At 59.3% G+C, this 26,579-nt stretch overlaps 2 protein-coding genes across 2 annotated transcripts in view; one reads left to right on the forward strand and one right to left on the reverse strand.

The window, feature by feature from the left end:
• LOC111150236 (MACRO domain containing 1) overlaps positions 1 to 26,579 on the forward strand; it is a 142,442-nt gene that overhangs the window by 26,496 nt on the left and 89,367 nt on the right.
• Positions 12,759 to 14,783, reverse strand: LOC111150235 (fibronectin leucine rich transmembrane protein 1). Its single transcript, XM_022507660.1, has one exon. It carries the CDS (start codon positions 14,781 to 14,783, stop codon positions 12,759 to 12,761), a length of 2,025 nt encoding a protein of 674 aa, XP_022363368.1.

A 26,579-nucleotide genomic window follows, 5' to 3' on the forward strand; every position in this document is an offset into this window, starting at 1 on the left:
TAACCTGTGCCACTGTGGCCTTGGGCCAACTCCTTTTATGTGGACCTTAGTTTGCTCACTTGAAAATGTGGATTAGTGAGGATGGGACACAGTGACAGATGTCTGGTCCCTGGCACCATTGGGCCGTGCTGCCTTACCTCTCACAGATGGGCACCCCTTTAGGGAATCCCCCCTAATTATGAAGTTCCAGATCTGGGCGGCCACCCGAGAAGGAAGCACATTCATTAGGAGACCCAGGCACACAGCCCGGCCGCTCCAAGCATCTTTCCGCGCCAGCTCCCGAGGACCACGGCCTCGCCGAGAGCGCACACCCTGCATCTTCCTGGTGACGGCTTTCATCTGCGGGCCCCCAGGGAGTCACCGACTGGGGAAGGCCTGCTCAGGGACCGCCATCCCTGGTGACAGCCCCCCCAGCCCTTCACCCCCGGCTTGTAATCTCAGCTTGAAGGAGGACTCCAGTCCCTTTCTCCCGCCCCACCACAGCTAATCCATTTGCCAGGGCCCCGATCCAAGAGAAAGCTAATTAAAGAATTTCTGCTCTTGGCTCAGCCTGGACTTTGAAGATTCCCCTTGGTCTTCCTGGAGTATCTGAAAACAGGTGTAGAAGCGGGGGGGGGGGTGTCAGAAAGGGCGTCGGGATAAGCCCCCAGTAGCCTCCTTAATAGGCTTAATCCCCCTAAAGCCAGCAGGCATCAAACAGCCCTCCACCCAGCACTGCAGAGAAGGGGCTCAGAGGAGACTCCGGGGTCCTTCCTGGCCCTGTGAGCCCCAGACCACAGAGGGCTCCCCATCCTGGCTTCCTGGGAACGTGAGGCCATGCATTCCCCAGGGTTCCGGGAGGCCCGGGGAGGGGCAAGGCAGGGCATGAAGCCCTCACTGCTGTGCTCCAGGAGCCACCCTGCCTGCAGGCTGCTGCTGCCCCTGGCCCGAAGCTCAGGAACACTCAGGAACACTCAGGAACGCGGGCTCCCTCCCTCCCTGCCCCTTCCCTCTGCTGCCCAGCGTGCCCCCATCTTTCCTTTCAAGACCTTGTTTCCCTCTCAGAGATTTTGATCAACCAACCACAAATATTTATTCAATACTTACCAGTAGAACGAGAGCTCCATTGGGCCGGGATTTTTGGGGTCCCCCTGCAGTGCCCTAATTTGGGCAGGGCCTGGCCCACCGTAGGTGCTCAGTAAAGGCTCAATCATGGGGTGGGCTGTTAGGTCCTGAGACAGAGGTGGTCTATACTGTCACAGAGCTTACACTATTGCTGCTGGCAGGGACTTTGGGGGACCCCTGGGCTCCTGGATCTTAGAGCCTGTCTCCCTGTCACTCTGAGCTTTGGCCAAGCCTGATGTGACCCTGGGGAGAGTCAGGGCTGTCGGCTGGCCCTCCGGCCCCACACCCTCACCCCCTCCCCAGCTCCTGCTCCCCCAGTTCCCTCCACAGCGCTGGCGGGGGTGGGGGCGGCGACAGAGAGTGTTCAGACCCGCAACTCCTTATAATAGGGACTTTGCGGGGCCCTCGCCCGCGTCACGGAAGTAAAAATGATAAAAACCTGCCACTGAATTCTGGGTGGCAGTAAATTACTTAACACCTGAAACAGGTTGAAATGTGGCCACTGTGGCTTTTAATAAGCCCGTCTCTGACGTAGCCGCTTCCGCGAGGAGCCGGCCGGGTCTCTTCTCGAGGCGTAATTTCATCGCGGCCGGCCTGGCAGCGGTGCAAATAAGATTTCACTTCCCTGTAAATCTCGGAGGGGGAGCGCCGGGATTTCATTGGTGCTGTCAGTTAGTAGCTCGAGAGAACCTATTTACTTTGCCGCGGGAGGAGAGGGTCCTTCAGAGGCGCCGGCTGGGGCGGCGGGCCGGCGGGGGCGGCGGGCCGGCGGGGAGGCAGGTGCTGACAAGCGGACCTGGGGCATGGCGGAGGGCGCGGGCGAGGCGGCCAGCGTCGGGGCCAGGCCGGGAGCCTGCCTGGTTTCGGGCTCCCAAGGGTCGATGAGCACGCACCGCCCAGACCTACTGCGGGGGTATTTTGGGGTTGGCTGGGTGTCCCCTGCTCCGTCTGGGACCTCCTAAGCGGGGTGCTAAGGACTGGCCACAGAACTTGGGTGTGGGGGTGTGGTTTGGGCTTTGATTGCTTTTTTTCCAGGGTGCTTGGTAAGGCCCCAGGTACAGGGTGGGATCCAGGTACGGGAGTACTGGCCACCGTTTTCCTGTCCCATTTGAACTGGAACTTTTAGTCCTGCGTCTGACTAATCAGGTGGAATTCGATGTAAGAAGCCCCTTGGCCACAGGGCAGCCATCTGGGGTCTTTCCCCATACTTGCCGGTAAGCTCAGTGTATGTGAGTCCTGAGAGGTCTTCGGGGAGGAAAGGTCCAGAAGCTGCTTGGTTGGAGCAGAGCAAGGCAGGTGCTGAAGAGGGGGTGGTGGGGGTCCCGTCTCCCAGGGTCCATCTAGAGAGCTGACAGGGAGACAGGTGGGTCCCCTCCAGCACCCAGAGCGCATAGCCCCTCAAGGGACTGGCAGCCAGCTCTGCCTGCTCTCCCGTGAGGCTCATGGCCTCTCACCTACTCCTTGTCAGAAAGGGTTAGTTATGATTGGAAGGTCTTTCCATTGGCCTGAAATATAGATCCTAGAGCCTCCGCGATGGGTCCTGGTGAGTCCCTCCCGTGACCCAGTCCTGTCTGGATTTCCCACCCTGGAGGGCACTCACTAGAGCCTGAGGTGTCCTCCTCCCCTCGCCCTGTCCCTCCTGAAACTGAACACTTGGGTCAGTCTGACATTGCCTCTAGTGGGTTTCCAGACTGTGGCTGTCTGTGGAACCCAGTTTGGGAATCCTAACCTCCTACCCCCGGCTTGGAAAGAGCCCTGTGGCTGTGCTGGGTTTTGGCACTGCCACTGCGTATACAGAGTGAGACGAGCTGGGGGCAGGCCCATCTGGGCCTCAGCCCCAGGCCCCCACTCCCCTTACCCTCCTGGGGCAGTGGGAGGGGCGGGGGGAGAGGGAAAAAGTAACACTGGGACACTGGGTCTGTGGAGAGCTGCCCCTCCTGGGACTCCACATTGATCAATAGATCTGCCGGTTGATTGATTTACTGGTGTTTATTGACTCATTCCTTCACTTCACGTTTATGGATGCCTCCTGCATACCCAGCAAGTGTGCTCTGGGGACCTGAAGGGGTGGCTGGCGAGACCAGCCAGCGAGGGAGGTGCTGGAACTGGTCACCCAAGCGGTGTGGGTCCGGCGTGGGGCTGGAGGGGACAGCTTTTCCAGACACAGTGCCCGAGTGGAACTTTCCAGGGCCTTCAGGAGCACCTGAGCCCAGAAATCAGCCAAGGCACAGACCAGGAGCCCGAGTCAGGGCAGGCCTACCTGGGAGATTATCAGGACGTGGCGTGGCTGGAGGCTGGGCCTTCCTAAGTTTACGGAGGAGCCACACGGAACGTTCAAAGCGGGAGCTCCGGAATTGGACCTGTCTTCCTGCCCTCCTGCCCCAGGCCTTCTCCCTTGCTCTCTCTCCTGGTCCAGGGAAACACCCCCAGGGGAAACATGGCTCCCCAGAGAACAGGTCTCATGTCGGGAAGGGCTGAGTGGCTCTCCTGTGCCCCCACTGTGTACTGGGGCCTAGGCAGGGTCAGAAACACACTCGGCCCTTGCCCAAAGGCCACATCGTGGGCTGCTCTTTGGAGCGGTCCCTCATGGCTGGCTCCTACCACAGTGGGAGGTGAGGACTAAATGACGATGAGGAGGGACAGGGATGCCTGTGTCGCCCCGGCCCAGCCACCCGCCATTCAGGCATGTGGAGAAATAACTTTGCTTCCTTGGAATATGAGGAAAAAACTCATTAACCCATATCCAGACACACAATCAGATCTAAGACAGAAGTAATGAGTTCTTACTTTATGTTAAATTTAGCAGAAACTGCTATTGTTCTCATGGAAAATAATTTTTTTCCTTTCTCCCCCATTGGGGTATGAGTTATCATAGAAGGCTTAGAGAGTTGTGAATGTGGGGGCGCATCTAGGCAGGGGTGACCCCCACCTAGGCCCCAGCATATAGTGGGGGCGTCTGGGTGTCTGGGCAGGTGGGGACGAACCCAGGCTGGTGTTTGCCCAGTGGAGGAACAGCAATGTGTCCCCAGTGCCCATCTGGTTCCAGCCTTAACCTAGCTGCCCACGTGGAGGCCAGAGCTCTCATGGGATAACCCACAGCTCCCATTAACAGCCGGCTACTCTTGGAGTCGGCCTTCAGCTGGTAGTCTACCCTCCCAGGGCCTATGGGATGGGGTCTGAGGTCCCTTTGCCCTGCTACAGATTCATAATTCTGATCCTGATCGTGCCCCGGGGAACTTACCCCAGGTTCTCTGCCCCGCCTGGCCACTGCTCTGTGTCGGGGCGGGGTGGGGGGTGGGGGCTCCACAGGCAGAGCTGAACCTGGGGGTGGGGGGCCTGGGGAGGGGCTGCAGACACCTGGCCCCTGGGACGCCGGACCCCAAGCCAAGCCAGCAGCCGAGATGACTGTAAAAGTTAAATCTTTCTATTTATTTCAAGAAAGGACAAGGAAAGTGGACTTGGACATTTTATATGAAAACAGACAAACAGAAAAAAGGACCAAATAGTTAATCACATTCATCTCAACATTGAAGTTTCAAGGCACCTACAGGAAGGAGGCCAAAGGGCGGTTCGCAGTGCACTTTGGTTTGTGTTGTGGTCGTGGTGGGTGTTTGTGTGTCTCGGTTTCCCGAAAACCCCCGTCTGGGGGTGAGGTTGGGACTGAGGCAGGCGGGACCCAGGTCTCGGACGGCCACAGGCCGCAGTGCGGGGAGTCCCGTCACTCAGACCTGGAGATTGCTTTAGCCTTCTGAGGAAGAGGAGGAGAGACCAGGAGCGGTGTTCGCCTGGCCTCCCAGGGCTGGCTCTGCAGGTGGGGAAGGTGGGGGCCCAGCGGCGAAGCTCAGGGTGGTGGCAGGAAGGCAGAAGGGGCCTTGGTCATGGGCCCGCCCTCCCTGTGCCCTCGTGTGGCCGCGAACCCCGCCTTGTGTCCCATCCTCCAGGGTCGGCCAAGGATCCCTCCCTGGCCTCCTCCTCCTCCTCCTCCTCCTCCTGGACGGCTGGGAATGGATCCCACGGGGCGAAGGCTGAGTGGTTCCAGAAATCTTTACAATACCAAATGAGATACAACCTTTTAACGTCAGGAGAGGGAATTGTCGTCGGTGGCTCTTAGCAAACATTCACTCTGCGGTGCTGAGGCATGGGGTTTCTCTTAGTTTCCTTTCTGCCTTTACCTCCCTGTCCACACCTGCCTGGTGACATTCATAATTAGCGGGCGTCCGCTCCCGCCAGCCGCACTGCACAAGGGCGCCAGAGCCCAGGCTCGCCTGTCTTCACAGCCTCGCGGCCTCCCCCAGCCTCCAGCGCCCTCTCTCTCCCTTGCAGATGACAAATCTCCAAGGCTGGGCTATTTGGCTTCCTCCCCACGGCTCTCAGCATCTCTTTATGAGCTGGAAGGCTCCAGGGTCCTCCAGCCAAAGAATTCCCCCCACCCCAGCCCCGTGCTGCAGCCTGGCACTCGGCTCTGGATGCCAGAGTGGGTGTCTCAGCTGGGTTGGGTTAAAAAAAAAACAACAACAAAAAACAAAAACCTAAGGCCAGTTTCAGGGTGGTGTGTCTTCTTCGTGGGTATCCAGAACCTTCCAAAAACTAGACCAGCCAGGGTTGGGTAGGACGTTCTGCAAACACGCACCTTGCAAGGGGCAGAGGAGAGGAGCCCGGGTGGCCCGGCTCCGGGGAGGTGAGCACGGCCGCCCCGTGTCTGCTTTAGCTGATTGTCGGGCCCAGTCACGTTGGTTTTTCTGTCTTGAGGAGAAAGCCTGGTTAGTTCCTCCAGGTCGGTGGCTGGCGGGGGGAGGGGAGGGTTTGTGGCAGGGAGTCCGGGGAGCGTCAGACAAGGGGAGACACCCAGGTGTCCACCCTCCTCGTCACCTATGTGAGGCTCTGCTCGGCGAGAGGAAACCGAGTCACCGAGTCAACCTGGCTGTGAGAGCTGGCCCGGTGGCCGGATGCCCCCCTCAGGTTCACAGCTGGTGATCGGCGGGTCCAAGGGAAGGCAGAGTGAGATGCTTCTGGGAGGAAAAGCCGCTGAGAGGGGCCTCTCCCCGTGCTGGCTGCCGGTGAGGCAGGTGCGGGATGGGAGGGAGGCCATTGCCAGCACATCCGCCTGGGACCTTTGTGCTGAGCCCCTGCTGGGGGGGGCAGACAGCAAACGGGGAGGACAAGACGCGAAGGGAGGCTCTGAGAAGAGAGAATGGAGCGCCCCTGTGTGCCAGGCGCTGTGCTGGGCCTCGGTGACCGGGTGCAGAGGAGCATGGGGACCTGGCATCTCGCCAGCGTGGCCACTCACCCTGATGGCCCTATAAGTGATTTTGGGGTGATGACAGCCAACCCTCCTGCAAAGACTCTCCACAGACTCCGGCTTTTGGGTTTTCAGGTGGGGGCGGGAGTGGGGGGCGGTGTGGGTAGGTGTGGGAAAGAGGGCCCAGGGCACCGTGGTGGCCGCAGGTGTCTGAGGGGGTCGCTTTGCTAGGAAGTGGGGGCCCGGTCAGACCTCCGCAGGGTGTGGCATCTCAGTAATGGAGCGGGAGGGGCCATTCGGTGACAGTGGTCCCAAAAAGCCCAGGGCCTGCCAGGCTCTGTCTGGGGAGTAGGGTAGCTCACCGGCTTGGCCCCCTGCACAGTGTCTTTCGGGGGTGACATGGAGAAAGGGCTGGTTTGGCCCCCGCAGCACCGGGGCTTTGAGGCACACCTGCACCCCCACTTATGGTGAGAAGCGGCTGACCCCAGAGAATTTCCGAAACCAGAGAGAAACAATACATTAAAAATGCAGAGGTGGTGGGGAAAGAAAGGAGGCAGGGGCGAGGGGCGTTGGGGGGGGATTCAGGAGCCAAGGGGATCCTTTTGTGAGTGTTTTTAAAGAAGCAGATGTGGATATTTCAGGCAACTACTTGGACCATTTCAAAAGAAATGGTAAATGCTTAAAAACACAGAGTGAAAAATGCCCCAGGCAGCCGTCAACCTGGCTGGGGAGGATGGATGAAGCCCGCAGCGCTGTGTGTCGGGAGGGGAAGGGAGCCAGGGGTGGGACATCAGAGGGCGCGCTGTGGGGTGGGGGTCCCGGCTTGGAGAACAGGGACCAGCTGCAGGGGGTGGGTCACCCTCCCCCCTCAAGCTCCAGACTCCAAGATGGAGCAAGCGTGTCTGTGCTTCCTCTCCCGGTGCCCCTTGGACCCTGAGGATGGGGATTTTGAAGCATTTCTGTTGGCACAAGCAGCTCTTTGACAGGCCTGTGTGGCCCGGCTGCGGGCTTTTCAGGGGATGCTGGTCATTTTGAACAGCACAGTAAACATCTCTGGATAGGTTCCATATAGGGTCTTGGGGAAATGATAAAGTGAGGGTAGAAACCAGGGTCTTACAGTCAAAGGCCTTGGCTTAGGGAGGAAAATATCTGCCATATCCCCATCAAGTACTTGAATGCTCCCAGTGACAGAGAGCTCACTATCTTATTCCTGTGCTAGCGGGGTTTCTCTTCCCTGACTTTGAGTTTTTCCTTTCTGGTTGCCACCGTGCCCTTTCCTGGAGGAACCAATCACAGACCCACCCTGGGACAGAAAGGAAGCAGTAAAGTGCATGAGTCTTACTCTCTAAGTAACTAGACCAGCTCCTTCATCCCTGAAGGCAGACAGAATCTGGAGGACAGGGGTGGAGTCTCTGCTGGGGGCTGGGACAGCTTCTGAATGACCTTTGTGGGCCGCGTAGCCCACCCTGTCCCAGAGGCCCAAGCACAAGGCAGGCGACAGAGGCAGAAGTACCTTCCCTGAGCAGTGCTGGAGCCCAGGCTCCGCCCAACACAGCCTGTTACTGCGCGCTCCGGCCTGTGTGGTATCAGCTCTCGCAGACCCCCAGCTCCTCCTGGGGCTGTTGGGGGGCAGCCCGCGACCCAGCCTGGAAAAGCCCTGCTTTGCACATTGCCACTGGCGCAGGTTCGTAACATGCAGAAAATCCCCCTTTCCCTTCACCTCCAAAGAGTTTAATCTCTTCTAATCAATTTAGCAGACTCGCTTGGTTGTAAACGGTAATGATTTGCATTTTTGAGCCTTTTTATCCCTCCTTAAGAAAAAAGATGCCTCCTCTGTCTGCCTTCTGGAAGGCCTGTGCAGGGCTGTGAATTGCTCCTTAGCACTCACCCTGGCGCCCAGCCAGCTCGAGGCCTCCGCCCGTCACCTGCACTGATCCGAGCACAGGGAAGGGACAGGGCACGCAGCGTGCCCACAGCTGCCCCTGGCTTTGTTCCTGACCTTGAGAGCAGGTCCAGTTCCTGGGGACACGGGCCACTGTGCACCCCAGAGCCCTTCCTTCCAGCACACACCCTAGCTCTCTCCTGGTTGTCTCCCCAGCTCCGTTGCTCCCTGTCTGCTGCATCCAATTTTCCTTGTTGTATTTTTCATAAGCGTGAGGCTCAGAAGCCCCGTCCTCCTCCCTGGTGTGTTCGACAAGAAGCAGATTTCTGGAGTGGAGTGGGTTTGCTTTGGGACTTGGGCTGCCATTGGTGGGGTAGGGGCAGGGGCTGTCCTTTCCTCCTGCCTCGGCTCCAAGCAGGTGAAGGAGGGAGGCTCAGGGGCGTCCTGGGCATGTTGCCCGCCACTTCTCCAGGCCTATCAGCCACCCCAGGCCCTGCAAGGAGCCTCACCTGACCTGTCCGTCTCACTCTGGGCCTCGGTCACCTGCCATGGATCAACTAGAAACTTCCAGAATCGGTGCAAGGGAGGAGCCCTTACTTGGCTTTTAGAGCCCCCAGCTTTTTGGGGTGAAGCCCGACTCCTGCTTCAGCCCACCCTCCACTTTGCAGAAGGGGAAACTGAGGCTGTGGATTTACAAAACATGCTTTCCCTCTACCTCTCTGGAGACCCTTCCTGGCCCCTCCTCACTTTCTGCTCCTGGTGGGCCTCCCTGGACCCCTAGAGGAAGGAGGAAGAGGGAGAGTGAAGAGGCACAAGGCAGGCAGAGGCCTTGGGCTCTGGGTGGGAAACCCAGCCCCCCCTGCCACCACCCAGCCACTGCCGTCTTCCTAGCTGCTGTCCCCTCTCCTGCCAGGGTCACTCAGAGCTGGAAGGGACCACTGCCCCACCTCCTGCCCCCAAACCTGGCCTTCCGGCCCTGGATGGAGAGGCCCTCTAGTCAGCCACGCTGCCGCCATGTTCCTGTGGAGGCGGCCCAGGAAGCCGGAGCCAATTTAGAGAAGATGGAGGCTTCCTCGGGGAGGCCGCAGGAAGGGGAAGGAGAAAAGGGAAGAAAAGAAGCTTTTGATGCACATCATGTCTGCGGAATTGAGTATGACTAATTAATAGATTTTATTCTTAGTAATCTCTTAAGCATTCCATACGTTGGGCCCCACGCCTGAGCTGAGGCCTCATTCGCAAAATGCAAATGACTCGCCTGGCCTGGCAGCCTCCTCTCCTGCCTCCCCTTTTCTCCCCGCACAACCCCCCCCACTTTTTTTTTTTTTTAGGGGAAATTTAAAGGAAAATTGCCATGTAATAGAAAAGAGATTCTAATCACTACATCTAATTACCACGAAGGGTAAACCACTTAACCAAAGAAGTGTCATGGGCTCTTTTTTTTTTTTTTTTTAACTTAACACCTGCTATAAATGCCACAGAAAACACTCATCGACGCTGAGGCCAACCAGGTTGTTCTGGCTAGTTAGAGGCTGCAAGGGTCAGGTCGGGTGCCCGCGGAAGGGGCATTCAAGACAGCAGCAGTAGGTAGCCTGGGTCCTGGGCTTGTCTCCACGAGCCCAGTGTCCTCACATGCTGCCCGGGGCTGGGGAGGCTGGGCAGCCCTGCGGCATCTCTCTCCTTATGAGGACACTCAGAGCAGTTGGACCAGGAGGGGACCGGGGTTCAGCGTGGACCTGACTTCAGGCCCGCTCCTTGGCTTGGGGGGCTGTGAGGCAGCAGACATTCAGGCGCTCGCTCTCAGAAAGGACTCCGCGAGGATGTCTGATGCTGAGTGGAGGAAAATTGAGAGCAGACCCCAGGGCCTGGATGGGGAGTCTTCATCATCCTCAGCACCTACAGGGCAGGAGGACGCCTGCATCGAGCCCTCGGTGAGCCCGTCTGAGCCCCCGGGGAGCGGGGGACCCCAGTGACCTCGCCACAGGTGGGCCTGGCCTGCTCTGTATTGTAGGGAAGGAAGCTGACCACCCAGGCCTGCAGGCCTTTCTGACCTCACTGGCTGACTCCAGGCTCACCTACTGTCCCCCAAATGCCTTCCTAACCTCTAAGGGGATAATTTGACCTCCTCCTGGTGTGTTCAAGGGGAAAGGGGAGTAAGATGGGAACCCAGGCATGTTGGCAGCAGGGACTCGGCCATGAGGAGGCCAGGGCCTAGGACATCAGTAGAAGGCATGGGTGGTGCCGTGAGGGAGGGGACCTCACTTCCGAAACAGCAGGGACCTCGGGCTTCTGTCCCTTCCCCCTCTTCCTGAGCCAATGCCCCACGTCCTCGAATACCCTCTCTACTCCTCCCCGAGCTGCCAGAACTGGCCTGTGTCAGGGGTGCTTGACGCCAAAGGGAGGGCGACTTTCACACAGACATGAAATTAAGGCTTGGAAAAATCTCTCTCCTGATCTCATTGTATGATAAAATGATTCAAGTGGACCAAAGGGGAGGGGAAAGGGGAGGGGAAAGACTTAGTTTCGAGCGGAGTGTGTCCAGGCCCTGCACCTCTCCCTGGGGCTGGGGAGCCGGCCTCCCTGTCGCGGGGTGAGACCCTCCCTCCGGCCTGGCGGGGGAGGGCCACGCCTCCCTTCCACCCTGCTCACACAGCTTCCGTGGCCATTCCTTTCAACCCCTGCCTCTTCCCTGAAGGGACCAGTCACATCTTTCCATGACCAGTGAGTGGCCGGCCCTCGGGCCTGTCTGGACAGCATCCTCTTTCTGCCAGAGCTAGACACCTCCTTGACCTCCCCTGCCCTCGGGCCAGTGTCTCCCATCTGACGTGGCTCTTCCCTGGCACAGCACCGGGGCGCACATTGACAGGTGGTGGCCCGAGCTCCCCAAGGGCCAGGGCGCAGGAGACCACAGAACCCTGGGCACCATGCCTCCCTTCTCTCCAACTTTGCTGTCATCCTTTCATTATCATTTCAGTCTCATGGCTCACCAAACCACACCGCCCACTGATAAATGATGACAACCCAGTTCTGGGGTGGGGGGCTAGGAAATAAAACCTGAATTCTTCCGAGGGCCCTGGTCAGTACCCTTTTGGAGCTGGTATTTCTGGAGGTCTGGTCTCTCCTCTCCAGAGCAGAGTGCTGGGGGTGGGTACGTCCGAGGCTCTGTGTTCGGGGGGCTGCTATCTCCCGGTGCTCTTCGGAGAACGTTCATGTCTTTTTCTGGGCTTTGTTTGAGCAGCCATGGAAACCATTAGGTCTAATCAGCTGGATTAAAAAAAAAAAAAAAAAGTCCCTGCGCCAATTACCTGTCCCAGGAGGAAGCATATGGCACAGACAAAAGAGAAAGTCGCTGTCGAGGTGACTGCGTCTGTGTGTTGGGGGTGGGTGGACAGTAGGGAGAGAGACGAGGACACCGGCCGTCAAAGAACGCTTTTGTCTGTACCAGAAAAGAGCGCGGCCCAGGTCTCGCCGACCTGAGATAGGGTTGAACCACGGGCACCCCTTGCCCGGGGTCTCCCTGGCCACCCAACCAGGACAGATACACCTCCGCCTTTAGGAACAGCATTGTCCCCCCACCCCACTCCCACCCCCAACACGCTTTGTCTACTTACTCAATGATTTCTAGGAGAGAGCAACATTTTCGTGACTCTATTGTCTCAGGAAACTGTACGAACTGACCCAAGAAGTAGTAAGGACCGTAAATGGGGCTCTATCTACCCATCTGTACTGAGAGACACGACAGAGAGATCAACAGGTAGATCGACGCACGTCCGCGTGGCTGGGAAGCCACAGCTCCCCCGGGGGCCATCCACGGAGCGTGGTGCACGGAACTGAAGAGGGCTTCGGTATAGGAAAAAGAAAGTTTGCTTTTTAATTGACTACACCATTGTTCAGAGAATGCAGTGAAAGACGTGATCTTTCTGCAAATCTGTAAGGGAAGTGGTACGGAAGGAACCAGGGAAGAGGTTTCAGGACAATATCTCCGTAGCAAAAAGATCTTTTCTTCCCCCTCTCCTTTGTGAGGAGCCTGAAAACCTTCCGTCATGTCGTTGTCACCCGTGAGCAGCCGGCAGCGAGAGCTGTGTGGGGGATTTGCGTGTTGGCTGTTCCCTCTGACGGTTCTTTTGTGACGGCCTTGAACAGAGCATGAGGCGTACACAGACGCTGTACAGGTAGTAGCTTTCCAGTTCAGGAAAAAACAAAAAAACGAAAAACCCTGACCCAACCCTTCCTGCAATATTATTTTTAGTCCTTCCCTCCCCAACTGGCATAATTTGGTATAAATTATGTCTTCAGCAACATCAAATCCCCCTCCTGCCTTCTATTCTTTAAAAAAAAAAAGAGAGAGAGATCTTGTTTTTGCTGTCGTGTTCTACAAAAGTGTCCACCCTTCCCAAACTTTGCTTTCTGCTAGGAAAGTCATCATGGAATTCCTTCTCCTTGCTCTATGGGATGGCAGCGGGCCGGGCGGAGCCGCGCCGTGGCCAGGCCAGGAGGCGGCGGGAGCTGGGGCGGAGGTGGCCGGCGCGGCTGGCATCATGTGTACGTGTACTCTACGTCGGGGATGCCACCGTCCCGGTAGCCCCGGGTGGTGCCGTAACCGATGGTGTGTGTGGCTTTGCAGAGGCTGCTGCCGTTGGAGGGGAAGATGGTGTGGACCACGTACTCCTCTTTGGCGCGGTAAGGGTTAATGGGCAACATCTGCAGCCCAGGGCCGCGGATTTCCAGGATGGAGTTATCCTTCTTGGTCCCGGACTCCATATAGTCGTCCTTTTTCCGGCTGCCCCGATTGTAGGCCCGGTCCCGGGTCAGCAGCTCCCCAGCCCGGTGCACGTACCAGCAGATGGCCCCCAGGACCAGGAAGAGGAAGACGAGGGCCACGGCCCCGCCAATGATGCCCGCCAGGGGCAGGCCCGCCATGGGGTCAGCGTTCTGCTCCTGGTTGAGCGTGGTGGTGGGGCCGTAGCTGTCTGCCGTCTCGGCCTTGGCGCACACCGGCGTCTCATCGGCCACATAGGCGTTGCCGGTCTCCATGGTGACCAGGCAGATGACATAGGTGGACTTGGGCTCCAGCGCCGTCAGCAGATACTCTGTCTTGTCCCCCTGCACCAGGGTCTCCGTGATGGAGCCCACGGCGGGACTGTGGCCCAGGCGTAGCCAGCTGAGCCGGAAGGAGGAGGCCGGGAGCGTGGCCTTCCACGTGATGCGGATGGAGTCTGCCGTCAGGGGCTTCACGTGGATGACCAGGGTCTTGGCGCCCTCGCCCGTGGCCACGGGGTAGTCAAGGTTGGAGTCAGGGAGGCGCAGCCCTGGCCTCTTGGCCTTGAGGGTGAAGAGGGAGCCCTGGGGTGTGGTGGCCAAGGCGCGGTCACTGGCCGTGGTCTTGGCAGCCGCGTTGGCTGCGCCTCCCTGGGGCCCCGTCTCGAAGCACTCGTCCATCTCGCTGGTGATGTCCTTGATGGCCATGCCCCGGACCTTCTCGGGGCCCTGGCACATGAGGCCCCGCACGTTGACCACGGCCGCCCGCGCCTTCACCCAGTCCCGCAGCCACAGGAGGTTACAGCCGCAGAACCAGGGATTGTTCCGCAGCAGCAGCTGGGCCAGGCTCTCCAGGTCGTCGAAGAGGCCGCGGGGCAGCGTGGTAAGGTTGTTGTTAGACAGGTCCAGGCGCTCGAGTTGGTGCATCTTGGCCAGCGCGTTGGAGGGGATGTGGCTGATGGCGTTGTCCTGAAGGTACAGCTTCTGCAGGTGCGCACTGGGCAGGCTGAGCGGCGGGGCGGCCAGGGAGTTGCGCACCAGCGACAGCTCGGTGAGGTTCTGCAGGCGGCTGAACGTGTCGTCGGCGATGCGCTGGTTGGCCAGCAGGTTGCCGTCGAGCACCAGGCGCCGGAGGCTGTGGAGGCCCTTGAAGGCGTGCAGCGGGATGGTGGAGATCCGGTTGTCGTCCAGCCGCAGCTCCTCCAGCGTGCGGGGCAGCCCCGAGGGTATGCTGCTCAGGTGGTTCCGGCTCAGGAACAGCAGCTTGAGCCGCTTGCTGTCGGCGAAGGCGTCCTCCTCGATGCTGACGGTGGACACGGAGTTGTCGTCCAGGTGCAGCTTCTCCAGCAGCGGGAGACGGGCCAGCGAGTCCCGGGCGATGGCGCGCACGTTGTTGTCCTGCAGGTGCAGCTCCCGCAGCGAGCGCGGCAGGTTGATGGGGAACTCGTCCAGGTCGTTCTCATACAGGTAGATGACCTGCACGCTGACCTTGGTCTTGAGGTCCTGGGGGATGCCGGCGTTGTTGATCTGGTTGTTCTGCAGGTAGAGGGTGGTGGCGTCGTCAGGGATGTCGGTGGGGATGGAGGTGAGGCCCCGGTCGTTGCAGTAGATGAAGCCGTTGTCACAGCGGCACACAGAGGGGCAGGTGGTGCTGTCGATGACCTCCGTCAGGAAGGCGATGAGCCCGTAGCAGAGGAAAAGCCAGTCCCGCAGGTCCATGGTGGCCGTGGTCATCACGACAGTGGCCGTGACGGTGGCAGCGGGTGTGGTGGTGGCGGTGGCGGTGGGTGGTGCCACCACCATGGTGGATGGCTGGAGGCGCCGGGCCCCGCCTGATCTGCCTCAACACCTGTAGGGAGCACAAGACACATACGGTGAGAGTGAGTCTCGGCGCCCACCCGCCTGCTGCCGCGGGGGTCGCCGCGGGACAGAGGTCAAGCCTCCAAGCGCTCATCCTGTGACCCCTCCTGGGCCAGCCTCACGTCCCGGGTGATCCCTCGGGCCGGGGTCAGACACTAATGACATCTGGCCAACGTGAAATCCCATCGGGGGCAAAGATGTCTGTGAATTACGTGGCCGCAGCCTCGGTCCACCCGGGCGGTGATGTCCAGCCGCGGGTGAGATTAATTTAGTGAGAGCCACTCCGCAGTGTCTGTTTCTTCTTTGGAGGCTTCACACTAAGCCGGTCTTTATGGCTAATGCTAAAAGTGGCTGGTCAATGTTGATGGGATGGATTTAAGGTGTGTTTTATGGATCTCGAGCCTGTATTTCTCACTGGAACGGAAACTCGCATCCCTGTCTGGCTCGTTCCCGGGGTCTGAGGGAAACGCTCGTTTCCGTGAGGCCCGTGAGCGCACAAGGAGGGGGTGTCAGTGGAATCCACAGAAAAGAGGCCGCCGGATCGCCACTGGTGAGCAGTGGAGAGCAAGGAGCTTCATTGTCTGGTTTTAAAACATGTCCTATTTGTCACCCACGGGTTTTACAGACAGAAGAACGAGGTGTCAGCGAGATCACTTTCTTGTGTATTTACGGGAAACCCTTTTTATCCGAGGTACCCTCCCTAGCTCTTCGTCCCGTGTTGTGTGGGAAATCAGTCCCCACCTTACCCCCTTCCCCAGTCACAAAACTTGCAGCTATTTGGAAAAGAAAAATTTTTTATCTGTTTTCTTGCATTTGAAGAAATGACAGAAATAAAAGGGGGGAGGGGTCCACGCCGAGGGAATCAGCAGCAAGGTATAATTTCGGTTTTCACAAATGGAAAAATTGCAGCCTAGATTTTTCTCCTATTGTTTCGCTGTTCATAGTGGTAAAAAATCAATTAAAGAGAAATGATCTTTCATTTCTCAGTTGGGGAGGTGTCTTCATGCGCCGGCAGAGGTCTGCCACATAACTCTAGGCTCATGAAGGCTTTTCAGTGGTGGGACGCAGTCATGGCCTCCTGCATCTGAGCCGAGGCCCCAGCCTGAATCCAGCCGAGCCCAGCGTTCAGAGCAGAATCAGGGCCTGGTCACCAAACGAGTCAGAGGGGACCTCACTCTCATGCCCTGGGGACTGAATGTCTCCATTTCTCAACCAGTGTCAAACCATCTCCCTTGTCTGTCCCTCTCTATCCCGGAACCGCTCCCCTCCATCTAGCAAACTGCTCTTCATATAACCCCACCTCCCCTAGGTCTCCCACCCACCCACCCATCCATCCATCCTCCTACTTGTCTGTCTAGCGGTCCAGAAGATCTTTATGGAGCACCCTGACACCTGGACATGCCCGCCTTCAGAGGACAGGGATATAAACCCAGGCCCCGGGGGGACCAACCAGCCAGGTCTCACCCAACCCCCTTTACAGATGCGTACTCAGGAGGGTTGTGGAGCCTGGATGTCCCATCTTAAGATGCTTAGGAGCAAAGACGCAGGGCTGGAGCAGGTACGGGGGACAGGAAGGCCTAAGCCTGCTCAAAGGCTACCTTGCCTCGCTCTCAGAGGTCAAGTCTGAGTCCCTCTGTCCAGGGCTCCAGCATCTGGCCAGAGGACACACACCTTCTTTGACCTGTCAGCTGCTGAGACCTGGCACATGGGATGTGGGTGGCCCCATCCCACCGGTGCCCTGAGCAGGGCGGGGCAGCCTTGCTAAGGCCAAAGCCAAGGCCGGCCACCACATTCTCTGGCACAGACATCAGTTCCCGCAGCCCGCTCAGCTCATGGCCACAGCCCTCAGCCTCCAGAAGCCCTGGCATCATAATAGAGTCTAAATTGCACCTTTCAGAGATGCCTGATGGATAACCAAGAAGCAGTTGGGAGGCAGGGACCCAAGGCCCTTCCCTTCCCCTGTCTACAGGCCTCATCCATCTTGGCTCGAGCCTGCCCTTGCCACCCCTTCCCCAAGGCTGCAGCGAGAGGCAGGGCCGGGGGTGGGGGGGGAAGAAGAGAGCGTGCCTTCCCAAAGCAGCCTTTAATGCCCCGTGCCAGGTGGCCTTTTTATTCCTTTGCTGTGTGTTTGACGGTTTATGTGGCCATCAAATTAAACCCAGTAGATCGCCCGTCTTCCACGGGGTCACTTGCTGGGCGGATTCCGCAGACTTCAGCCTGATGGGAGTTATGACCTGCCGGCACCATGATGGACAGCAGGATCCTTCCCTGGGGGCCAGGGAAGGGAGAAGGCAGGTGGCTCAGGCTGGATGGATCCAGACCCCCATTCACCAAGGGGGGACCCGGGCCATCATTCTTGGCGCTCTCCCTCAGTCACTAGCTCCTGCCATCTTCTAGGACAGAGAAACCTGCCTTCACCTCCAGGCTCCCGACAGGGGCTCTTCGCTGACTGCTGTGATGCTGGGTCCCCTCCACCTTCCCCTGTGCTTCTTCAGCCCCATGCCCCAGGCTACGGTGGAAACCCTGGTCCTACAGCTGGGCCCTCCTGTTGTGACCCTCGGATGCTCCAGCCTCTCTCTCCTGGGGGGCTGTCCAGGCCCAGGGAGGGGGTGTGAGTGGCCGGAGCCCACAGCTTAGCTCTCGCCTCGGTCCCCCTGGCACTCTGAGATGCAAAACCACACCCCCCCCCCCCCGTTCCTACAAGCCCTAACCTCCCTTGTGCTGCCCCTGGGCCTTTGCTCCGCGCTGTTCCTGATCCTCGGACACCAACACACCCTCCCCCGCTCCTGCCTTGCCAGCTTCTGCTCCTCCGGGACCTCAGCTTAGAGTCCCCTCTGGGAAGCTTTCCCTGACCTGCTGCAAAGCCGGCCCCATGCGGGCTTTGCTCACCACCGCTTCACTGGTGGGAGACGTTTATCTGCTCTCTGGATGGCAGTGCGTCCCTGTTGGAGACCCCCAGCCTGGTGTCTTCCCCACATCCCAAAAAGCTGCGGCTGCCAGAGGCCCAGGGACTTCTGGGGGCTCCCCTTGGGAGGTGGGAGGTTGGAGGGAGGGCAACATGCAGGGGGCGGCTGCAGGACGCGAGGCCCAGCATAGACCCCTGGCATGCTGGCTGGGAGCTGGTGCTGCTGCTGCTGCAGGCTCCCGGGGCACAGTGAGCCATGAGCACCCCACAGGGCCCGAACATGTTTCTGGAAGGAGCTGGAGGTCCCAGGCAGCAGAGGGAAGGTAGGGCAGGCAGTGAAGGCAGCTTGCATGGGGGTGCCCTGATGCTGGGTCCCCCGAAGTGCCGGGCACGGTCTCAGCCTCCCACTTTGGGAATCCGAGAATTCCAGGTGGTGCTCACCCCAAGAAGGAGGCACGTGAACTAGAAGCAGGGAGGGGACAACACAGCTAGGTCTGAATCCTGCCTCACCAGTCCCTGACCGTGTGACTGGCGGCGTCTCTGGGCCTCAGCTTCGTCATCCGTAGCATCCTGCTGGGAGGACACCCGCAGGGGGTTGTGCAAAGCGCCTAGCACAGGACCAAGTGGTTTTAGAAAGAAGGGCTGCTTCACCCTGTCCCGGGGAGGGACCCCGAGGTGCTCCTATGACCCTCTCCGGACAACTGCCCACCTGTCTTGGCAGGGCTCCCCAAACAGCTGAGCCAGGGAGCCCCTCGCCCTCTCCTTTCCTGTGCCCCCAATCCCAGGTCCTTCCCAGAAGAGCAGGGCCCGAGGCAGGGGCAGGGTATGTAGGGCAGGCTGGGGACAGAAGCAGTTCCTCAGCCCAGAGGGGGTAAGGCAGGAGACCCTGGCCCCAAAAGGAGCTTCACCAAGACAAGTTCATTCCACACCCATGATGACTCCTAAGTTAAACCTTTGTTTAAATTAATGAGGGGCCCCCGCTTTCTTCCCCACCAGCCAGCACTACCCCTCCGGCTTAACTCTAAGCAATACCATTGGAGGAGGGCCACAAGGTGAGGGGCTGGAAGAGCTCCCCACCCCACCTCTCCCCTCCCCCCCCCCCCCCTCCAGAAAGTCCCCCATCCCCACCCCTGTAAGGCCAGTAGCCCAGGGGGCCTGCCTGGGCTCAGTCCAGCATCTCCATCTACCTGAGGGGGGCCTTGGGTCTCAGGCGTTCCTCTGTAAGATGGGACTATTAGTGATCCACCTGTCCTGGGTCTTGGGAGGATAAGCGATGGCTGTTTTCAGGCCTGAGCAGAGGGACCGCAGAGTGCCCTGCACAACAGGGGACCATGCCTGTCTTAGCGGTAGGCAGCGCTCCCGGGCAGATCCAGATGGGAACTGCGAGCTGGAACTTCTGGAGAGCCGGCCTTTTCCAAGCCCTTGTTCAGGCCCAGGCCAGTCTAAGCCCATGCATCTAAGGCACCGCCTTCGGGCAGGGGGTCGTCTGCCATGACCCTCCAGGGCCTTGAGAGTTAAGGCCACGGTCAGAGAAGGTGACCGCGGGGGAGGAGGCCCTTTAGAGCCCCGGGACTGCCCCAGTTCTCATCCACAGGTGCCATTGAGAACTTGTAGAAAAAGGGGGAGCGGAGTGGGGTGGGGGCCAGGGGGTGGTGGTAGGGGATTCTTTTAAAACCTAAAGTTAATTATTTTTCTAATTTCATGCTGTATGCATTATGTATCAGCTGTTATCACTGGCGGTAATTGCAGACAGGTATGCAAATCCACTAAAAATGTACCTCGAGTTCACCTCGCCGCGTAGGCCCTCTGGGCGGTGCCAGGCAGCGGGATGTCCTGAACTTCAGAGAATGCAAATCCCTTTAAAAAAATAAAACTTTAAAACTGTGTCTTAGGAGGTTAATTATATTGATAACAGTGTTCGATATTAAACTATTCAGGGCCGAGAGGGGGTGGGGGGATGAAAGGAGACACGTGTAATTTTGTTCCTCCCTCTCTCCCCACATTATTTAATAAGATATCCCTATTCCTGATATTTCTGTCTGCGTGCATTTTTAGTCAGGCTGCCTAGACGAAGGCTTTATTCCTTTGGGGAAGGTAAAAGGAAAGGGCAGGGGAGTTTCAGAAGCTAGAAGAGGGGCTTGATGTCTTTTCTCGGGGGCGGGGAACAGAAAGAAGGAAGAGAAGGGGCAGTGGAGAGGGGACCCTGGGGTGTGTAGGGTCAGTGCTGCTGGCCTTCCCAGCAGTCTGCAGGATCCAGGCAGCCAGGGGCCAAGAGAGAGGAGCAGGGTGACCAGGAGAGACTAGGTATAGTGATGTTTATTGATCATGAAACAGAGGCTGGGAGCTGGCTGGCGGTGCTCTCCCCTGACCCCGGGAGCTGTGTGGCATCTCCCACATGCAGGCCCTGCTCCTGGAGAGATCCCCTTCTTTATTTATCCTGAGTTGATTGTCCAGACATTCCCACCAGAATGTAAATTCCTCTAAACCAAGATATGTTCTGTCCCGTTCACCAGCCTAGCCCAGAGCCTGGCAGGGGAGTGTTCATAAGCATCTGGTGAATGAATGAATGAGTCAGCGAGTGAGTGAATGAATGAGTGAACGAAGACGCCAAAAGGAAGGCCGCCGCAATCTGAAACCTAGAAACAGGCGGTGGGAGAGAAGAGGGAGGCTGGCTCCACTTCGGCCCCAGCCCTGGAGGGGATAACCACCCAGGCACCCTCAGCCCAGCAGCCCAGAGAGGAAGAGGGACTGACTGGTCTGAATTGTGCCACCGCGGTGGAGGAGCCGGACACAGACCCAGGCCTTGGACTCGCTGTGCAGTGCTCTTCCCTGCGCTCTCAGCTCCCCAGGGGGCCCTGCTCAGCCCCAGAGGGAGAAACCTGGGGAAGACGTCTGGCTGACTGCACCCCCTGCCCCGCTCATCTCTGGTAGGGGGAGGCTGGCCTGGCCTGACCGCCTGACCATAGCTCTACCTTCAGGTCAGCCTCACGTCCTGGGAGGCCCCTTCCTTCCTACCGCACAGAGACGCACAAGGGTGGGCCCCCCCAACCAGAATTCTGGAATCGGGGAGTCACAGGACCTTGGAGATTGTCTGCCTTTCCCAGGGGAGGAAAAACTGAGGCCAGAGAGCAGAAGGGATTGGTCCAGCAGCCGCGGACACTCCTCCCCCACGCTCACCTTCTCTGACCGTGGCCCTGAACTCTCAAACCCTTTCGCGAGGACTGGCACAGGGAGGGTGATGGTGCACAGTGTCCAACTCACACAGGGATTCGTAGGGGCTGCCTCCCCCAACAAGCAGGTCTGCAGACCCCTCCGGCCAGATGGGGGGGGCCCCATTAGTGGCAATAGCTGGCCAGGGAGCACCCATGGCAGCCTGGGCCCTCCAGGACCTCCCCGCCTCTCCAGCTGGCCTATGTACCCAGTGCACAAAGTGGGGGAGCGCATTCAGGGAGGGGAACGGATGTGCCCAGGGTCACACTGCTCGTAACAGGAGGGACAGGGCACCAACCCATGTCTGCCTGGCCCCCCAGTTTGGTTCTCTTTGCTTTTCTGCCTCGGGATGAAAGGACGCTTCACAGCTCACCATAGGCAGAGCCCCGCACTGAGCAGACTCTCTATAAATATTAGGGGTGCAGGCCTGAAGAGCAGCTATGGGCCCCAGGAATTGCACCCCAACCCCTCCTCGGGGCTGGGAGGTGAGCAGGGGCAAGTGATGGGACAGTGGGAGAGCCCGTGGTAGGGATGAGGGAGGGGAGGCCAGGTGGACAGGGCCAAGCGCAGACTCCCTGAGATGGTGACGCCCATTGGCCCCACTGCCGGGCTGGCGCGCCTTCATAATAAATAACAGCAAATAGCCGATCCGCAGGGCATCCTTCACGCCGGTGGCTAATAACACGGCTATTAATGCCCCCGCAGACGGCGTGCGCGTTGCGCGGCGCTGACGAATGTCCGGGCCCTGGCGCAGTCATAAATCAGCCCCTCTCCTGGGGAAGCGTGCAGAGAAGTGTCATTTTCCATCTTGGTAATGAATTGGGGCTTCCCTGCCCTGCCCTGGGCGCCGCTGCTGGAAGTGGCCTGGAATTTGTGTTTAGAGAGGCACGAGCCTTCCCTCTGGGCCTCTGGGGAGCCGGAAGAGTGGGGCCACCCCCCTGCCCCCAGGTAGGACCCAGCTCTCCACCTGCCCCGCCCTGGCCATTCGCTGCTCGAGTGAGGATAAGGGGCGCTTGGGCCTGCTGTGTGCCCATCCCGGGGCCCCCAGGAAGCCACTCTCCCCAGCAGCAGGGCTGGGCTGGAAGCCAGAGCAGTGATGCCTGAGGACCAGCGGGCGCGAGGTCTTGGGTGGTGGCTTTGGCCCGACCCAACCCTGAGTCCTCCCAGCCAAGTGGGAGGGCAGCAGGTGCCCTGGCCAGTGTCACCGAAGGTCCTGCCTACCCCAAGGCCTCACAACTGCCCGCTTTGGGCAGAACTCAGAGGGGCTCAAAGTAAGACACCAACCCCATCCCCCCACCCCCCATCCCCACTCTGGAGCAGCAGTTTACTCCAGAAAAGCCTTGTACCCACCCACCCAGGGGTACAGCATGCCGCCAGGTAGCAGAAGACCCCTCCCCTGGCGAGCGGAAACTGCTGGTCGCCCGATGCTCTGTATGGGGCTGTGGCGCAGAGCTGCAGACCCGGGGAGCTCTGATGCCCCAGTGCAACCCAGCTGGAAAGAGAGCAGGGCCCAGCCGGCTCAGGCACAAGGAGCCACTGGGCCTTCCCAGGCCACCCGCAGTCCCTCTGCAGCCTTACCTCCTGAGCTGCAGCCCCGGAGCCTGCTGGGCCTGGCTGGGATCTCTGTTCTGGATGCTTCCCGTTGAGGTGGGCCTGGACACACTCACATGCCGACCCTGCGGCCCTGGTACTCAGGTGCAGGCCACAGGGCTGGGGTGCTGCGTGGAGCTAGGGGCGCCCCAGAGAGCGGAGAGGACGCCCCGCGCTCTGCTCTGCGGGGCCCCTCACGCTCAGACGTGGTCGCGGGCCTGGGGTAGCACGCTCTGTCCCCTGGGCTCCAGGCGCTGCTGGCCTCTCCCCCCGGAGTAAGGGGCGTGCATGGGGGACCTGCCGAGGTACCCCCTGCAACCCCGGGATTCCCGTGTGCAGCCCAAGGGGGTTCTGGGCCCCTGCTCCCCAGGCATGCCCTAGAGCCCAGCATCCATCCTGCCGAGGTGGCTTCTTGCTGTCCTCTTTCACTTTTGCCCTTTTGTCTGTTGGCCTCGCCGTCTCCTCTGAAAGGCTTCCGCGTGGCTTTTACCCCCTTTTCTTCACCAAGTTTTTTTTTTTTTTTTTTTTTTTTTTAATCCCTTTAAGTCACTTGGCAGAATGGGCTCCGGTGCCGAGAGCGTTCTTGCGTGACAGAGCTGGGAGGGAGCCACTCTCCAAAGACTCGGTATTCCTGCCACTCAGGCTGCGTCTCCGGGGGGCAGGAGGGGGTCCATTACCCCGCTGAGGAGTTCAGATGTTCACCGCGGGGCTGGAGCTGCGGACACGCGCCGCTGAGCCGTCAGGCCCCGCATGCCTCTCTTTGGAAGGATGTTGGGGGGGCGCCCAGCCCTGCTTGGCTTCTCCTGTTCGCCCGCCGAGAAGGTTTCCTTGCTGGGGAGGCAGGGGGAGGGGCGAGTTATTCCGGCTTCAGCCCCTGGTCTTGTCTGTCCAAAAAGGAGTCCTGCTCACCCACTCGCTGCCTCCTCAACCTGCCAAAAAACAATACAAGCGATTAAGCCCGGGGAAATCAGGAGCCACGCGGGGGCAGGCAGCTCGGGCCACGGCCCCCTCTCCTCCCATCCCCCTGGACCCCGCATTCTTGAACACCGCTCTCCAGTGAGCCGGGAGGGGGCGGGGAGGACTCCCCATCATCTCCCTGCACGTCTCAAATCCAGACAACAAACAGGGGGCCGCGCAGAGCACCCTCCTCAAAGCTCCCCGGTTTCCTTTTGCTGGGGGCGGAGGCTCCGGAAAGAGAAGCGAAGTTCTGAGGGCTCCTGGCCGTGCAGGGGCTGCCTGCCCGGCCCAGCACTGGCTCTGCTTCCCCCCAGCACCTGCTCCTCTCGCAAAATGTCATTCAAAGGATCCAACTGGGCCACTGCGGCCTCGGCTTCCAGAAGCAGCACTGCCTTTCCTCGCCGTGGGAAGCAGGAGCAGCAGGGAAGCGGGGAAGTTGGGTCTCAGAGTCCCCGGCCTCCCTCCTGCAGCCGCCCCACTTCCTAGGCCCGGGGTCAGGGCTCCACGCCCCCCAGTGCCCTCGAAGGCCATCCTCCCCTTCCACAGAGACCTGGGGGGTAGGGCTGGCCGGTCCTCAGAATCCAAAACAAAACGGAGCCCTCCAGATTGCCTCTCATTAGCGTGGCATGCCGAAGCCCTGCGGTGCCCCGGTGTCCGTATTCCCCCTGCAGGAGCCCCTCTTTGGAAAAGGGCTTTTATTACACATCTGAGAGTGTTAGCTCTGGTTTGAAATCGGATCCAGATGGGCTCAGCTGCATCTGGGCACTCGCCTTTGTCGGGGCGAAGGTGGCTGATTTGAGAAACGCTTGTTGTCTGGGACTGTTACAAATAAAAACAGGGATCTTTAGGGGTGCATGTTTTCATAAGCCCAGAGCCCGGACTGGGGCCGAGTGCACTGCCCTCTGGACGCCCGACCTGGTGGGATGCACAGGGGACAAGGGGTAGGGTGCAGGCAGAGGCTGACGGGGCTGACCCGGCTGACCGGGTACATGGGGGAGTCTTGGGACACGCCTCCCCAGGAGGAAGGGGGTCCAAGAAGCAGACAGCTCCATGGGGACTGCTGCTAGCCGAGGTGCGAGCCAGGACACAGGGTGCGGCTCCTCCAAGGGTGGGGGGCTGTTGGGCAGGAGGGGAGGTCAGGACCGTCCCTGCGTGAGGGGTGAGTACCAGGCTATGGCACGGGTTCTTACTGCTATCACCCCCGCGTGATTTCATCCAATTAGAAAGCGTAATTTCTCTGTGAAAGGAAGAGATGGAAACAGTCCAGGGAGGTCATCTGCCTCCCTGGCCAGGCAGGGTGGGGAAACTGTTTTGTAGCGCCGTGGGTGGGAGCGGAGGGGGCGGGGCCCCCGTGTGTGGGGAGGATGGTGGCCGTGTCCTTGGAGCCCAGAGGCTCCAGCCGGCCAGGGCTGCTGATCCCCCACGACAAAAAGAAACTGCCAAAGAACTGCTAAGAACCGCTTTTGGTTATGAATCGAGGAGGGCGGCTTCACCCCCGCCAGCACTGGGCCCTTTTCCCAGTCCTCAGGATAAAGGCGAAGCTCTTGGGCAGCTTCTGGAGCCCCTGCGGGTCCATCGGGAGTCCCCGGAATGCCCAAGTAGGGCTTGCTCCAGGCCTTTCCCCCACACCGTCCCCATTCCTGCAAGAGTCCTCCCAGCATCACCCTCCACTCCTGCATTGGGTCGCCCTCCTCCTTGGGGGGCCGTGGTCCCATAAACCCACAGTGTCCTGAAAGGAGCGGTCTCCCTGCCCCCAGGAAGGGGCTACCTCTGCTTCTCCAAGTCAGATCCCCCAGGACCTGGCTCAGCGCCTTGTACACAGTAGAGGCTTCACAGATGCACCCTGTGACCTCCCCACTCTCCTTTCTCATTTAGAAAAATGGGGTCTGAGCAAGGCCCCTGGTGGGGCACTCCGACTTTGTCCGTCTTGGCCTTGCTGGCTGTGCCTGGGAGGGGAGAGCTCCTCCTGCGCGTGGGTACGTAGTGGCAACTGCTGGAAGCCACCCTTGCTCCCTGACCCAAACAGGCCCAGGAATAAATACATCAATGTGCCGTCCTGCAAATATCTCCCGTCCCCAGTGGGTGCGCGAGGGGATCGAGAAGCCCAGGCCGTGCAGTGAGTGCGGCATGTGGACCTTCTAGTGGTCGGATGGAGCAAAGACAAAATGAATCTGTGCGGTCCAAGGGTTCTGTCCCAGGAGCCCCGCTTCGGTGCCAGGCCCCTGTGGCCAGCTTATAGGTACGCCCCCTACAGGACGTTCTGTGCCCGCCGCCCCTTGCTTCGGCTTTCCCTGCTCCGACAGGCTCCAGGTCTCGGCTCTGCCAAACGGACCATTTTTTGGGTCAACATAATAAAAGCTTGCATTTGTAAGTACTTGAGATGCTTACAGTCTTACTTTTTGTTATATGTAATAGCATCATAACTGTATTAAAGGAAATTTGAGAGGGGGAAAGGGAGCCAAGTGCACGATCCCACATGTCTGTGCCACTTTGGCCGGATCTGCCCGCACAGACACTGTCTGCAGGGGGACAAACTGCCTTCGCCTTTCCCAGGTCATTTCTGCTTTGCCATCTCCCTTGAGCCTGGGGACAGCCCAGTACAGCTGGCAGGGCAGGGAGGACCATGACACGGAGAAGGGGGCGCTTGTCCAAGGTCGCACAACCCATATGACAGCCGCGGCCTTGACCTCGGGGCCAGTCCCCCTCTCTGCGTGACACGGAGTCTCGGTGCAACAGAAACATGCCACCAACCAAACCCACGGTGGCCCCTGGGACCCCTGCCCTGAGGGAACTTGGGTTTTCCTAAGGCCCTCTCATGCAATCATCCATCCATCCCTCCGTCCATCCGTCCATCCACGCATCAGTCCCCCTCTCTCCCCATCTCTCCATCCATTTGCCTGTCTCTTTCCATCTGTTCATCCATCCATGCATCTGTCACTGCCCCCTCCCTCTATCTCTCTATCCATCCATCTACCTGTCCATCTTTCTGTCTGTTCACCTGTCCATCTGTCCATCCATCCCTCCGTCCATCCTTCCCTCTCTCCCTCCATCCAGCAGACATGTACTGCATTCAGTCC

Source organism: Enhydra lutris, unplaced genomic scaffold, assembly GCF_002288905.1.
Source record: "Enhydra lutris kenyoni isolate GAN:26980312 unplaced genomic scaffold, ASM228890v2 scaffoldscaffold22, whole genome shotgun sequence".
NCBI classification, from domain to species: domain Eukaryota; kingdom Metazoa; phylum Chordata; class Mammalia; order Carnivora; family Mustelidae; genus Enhydra; species Enhydra lutris.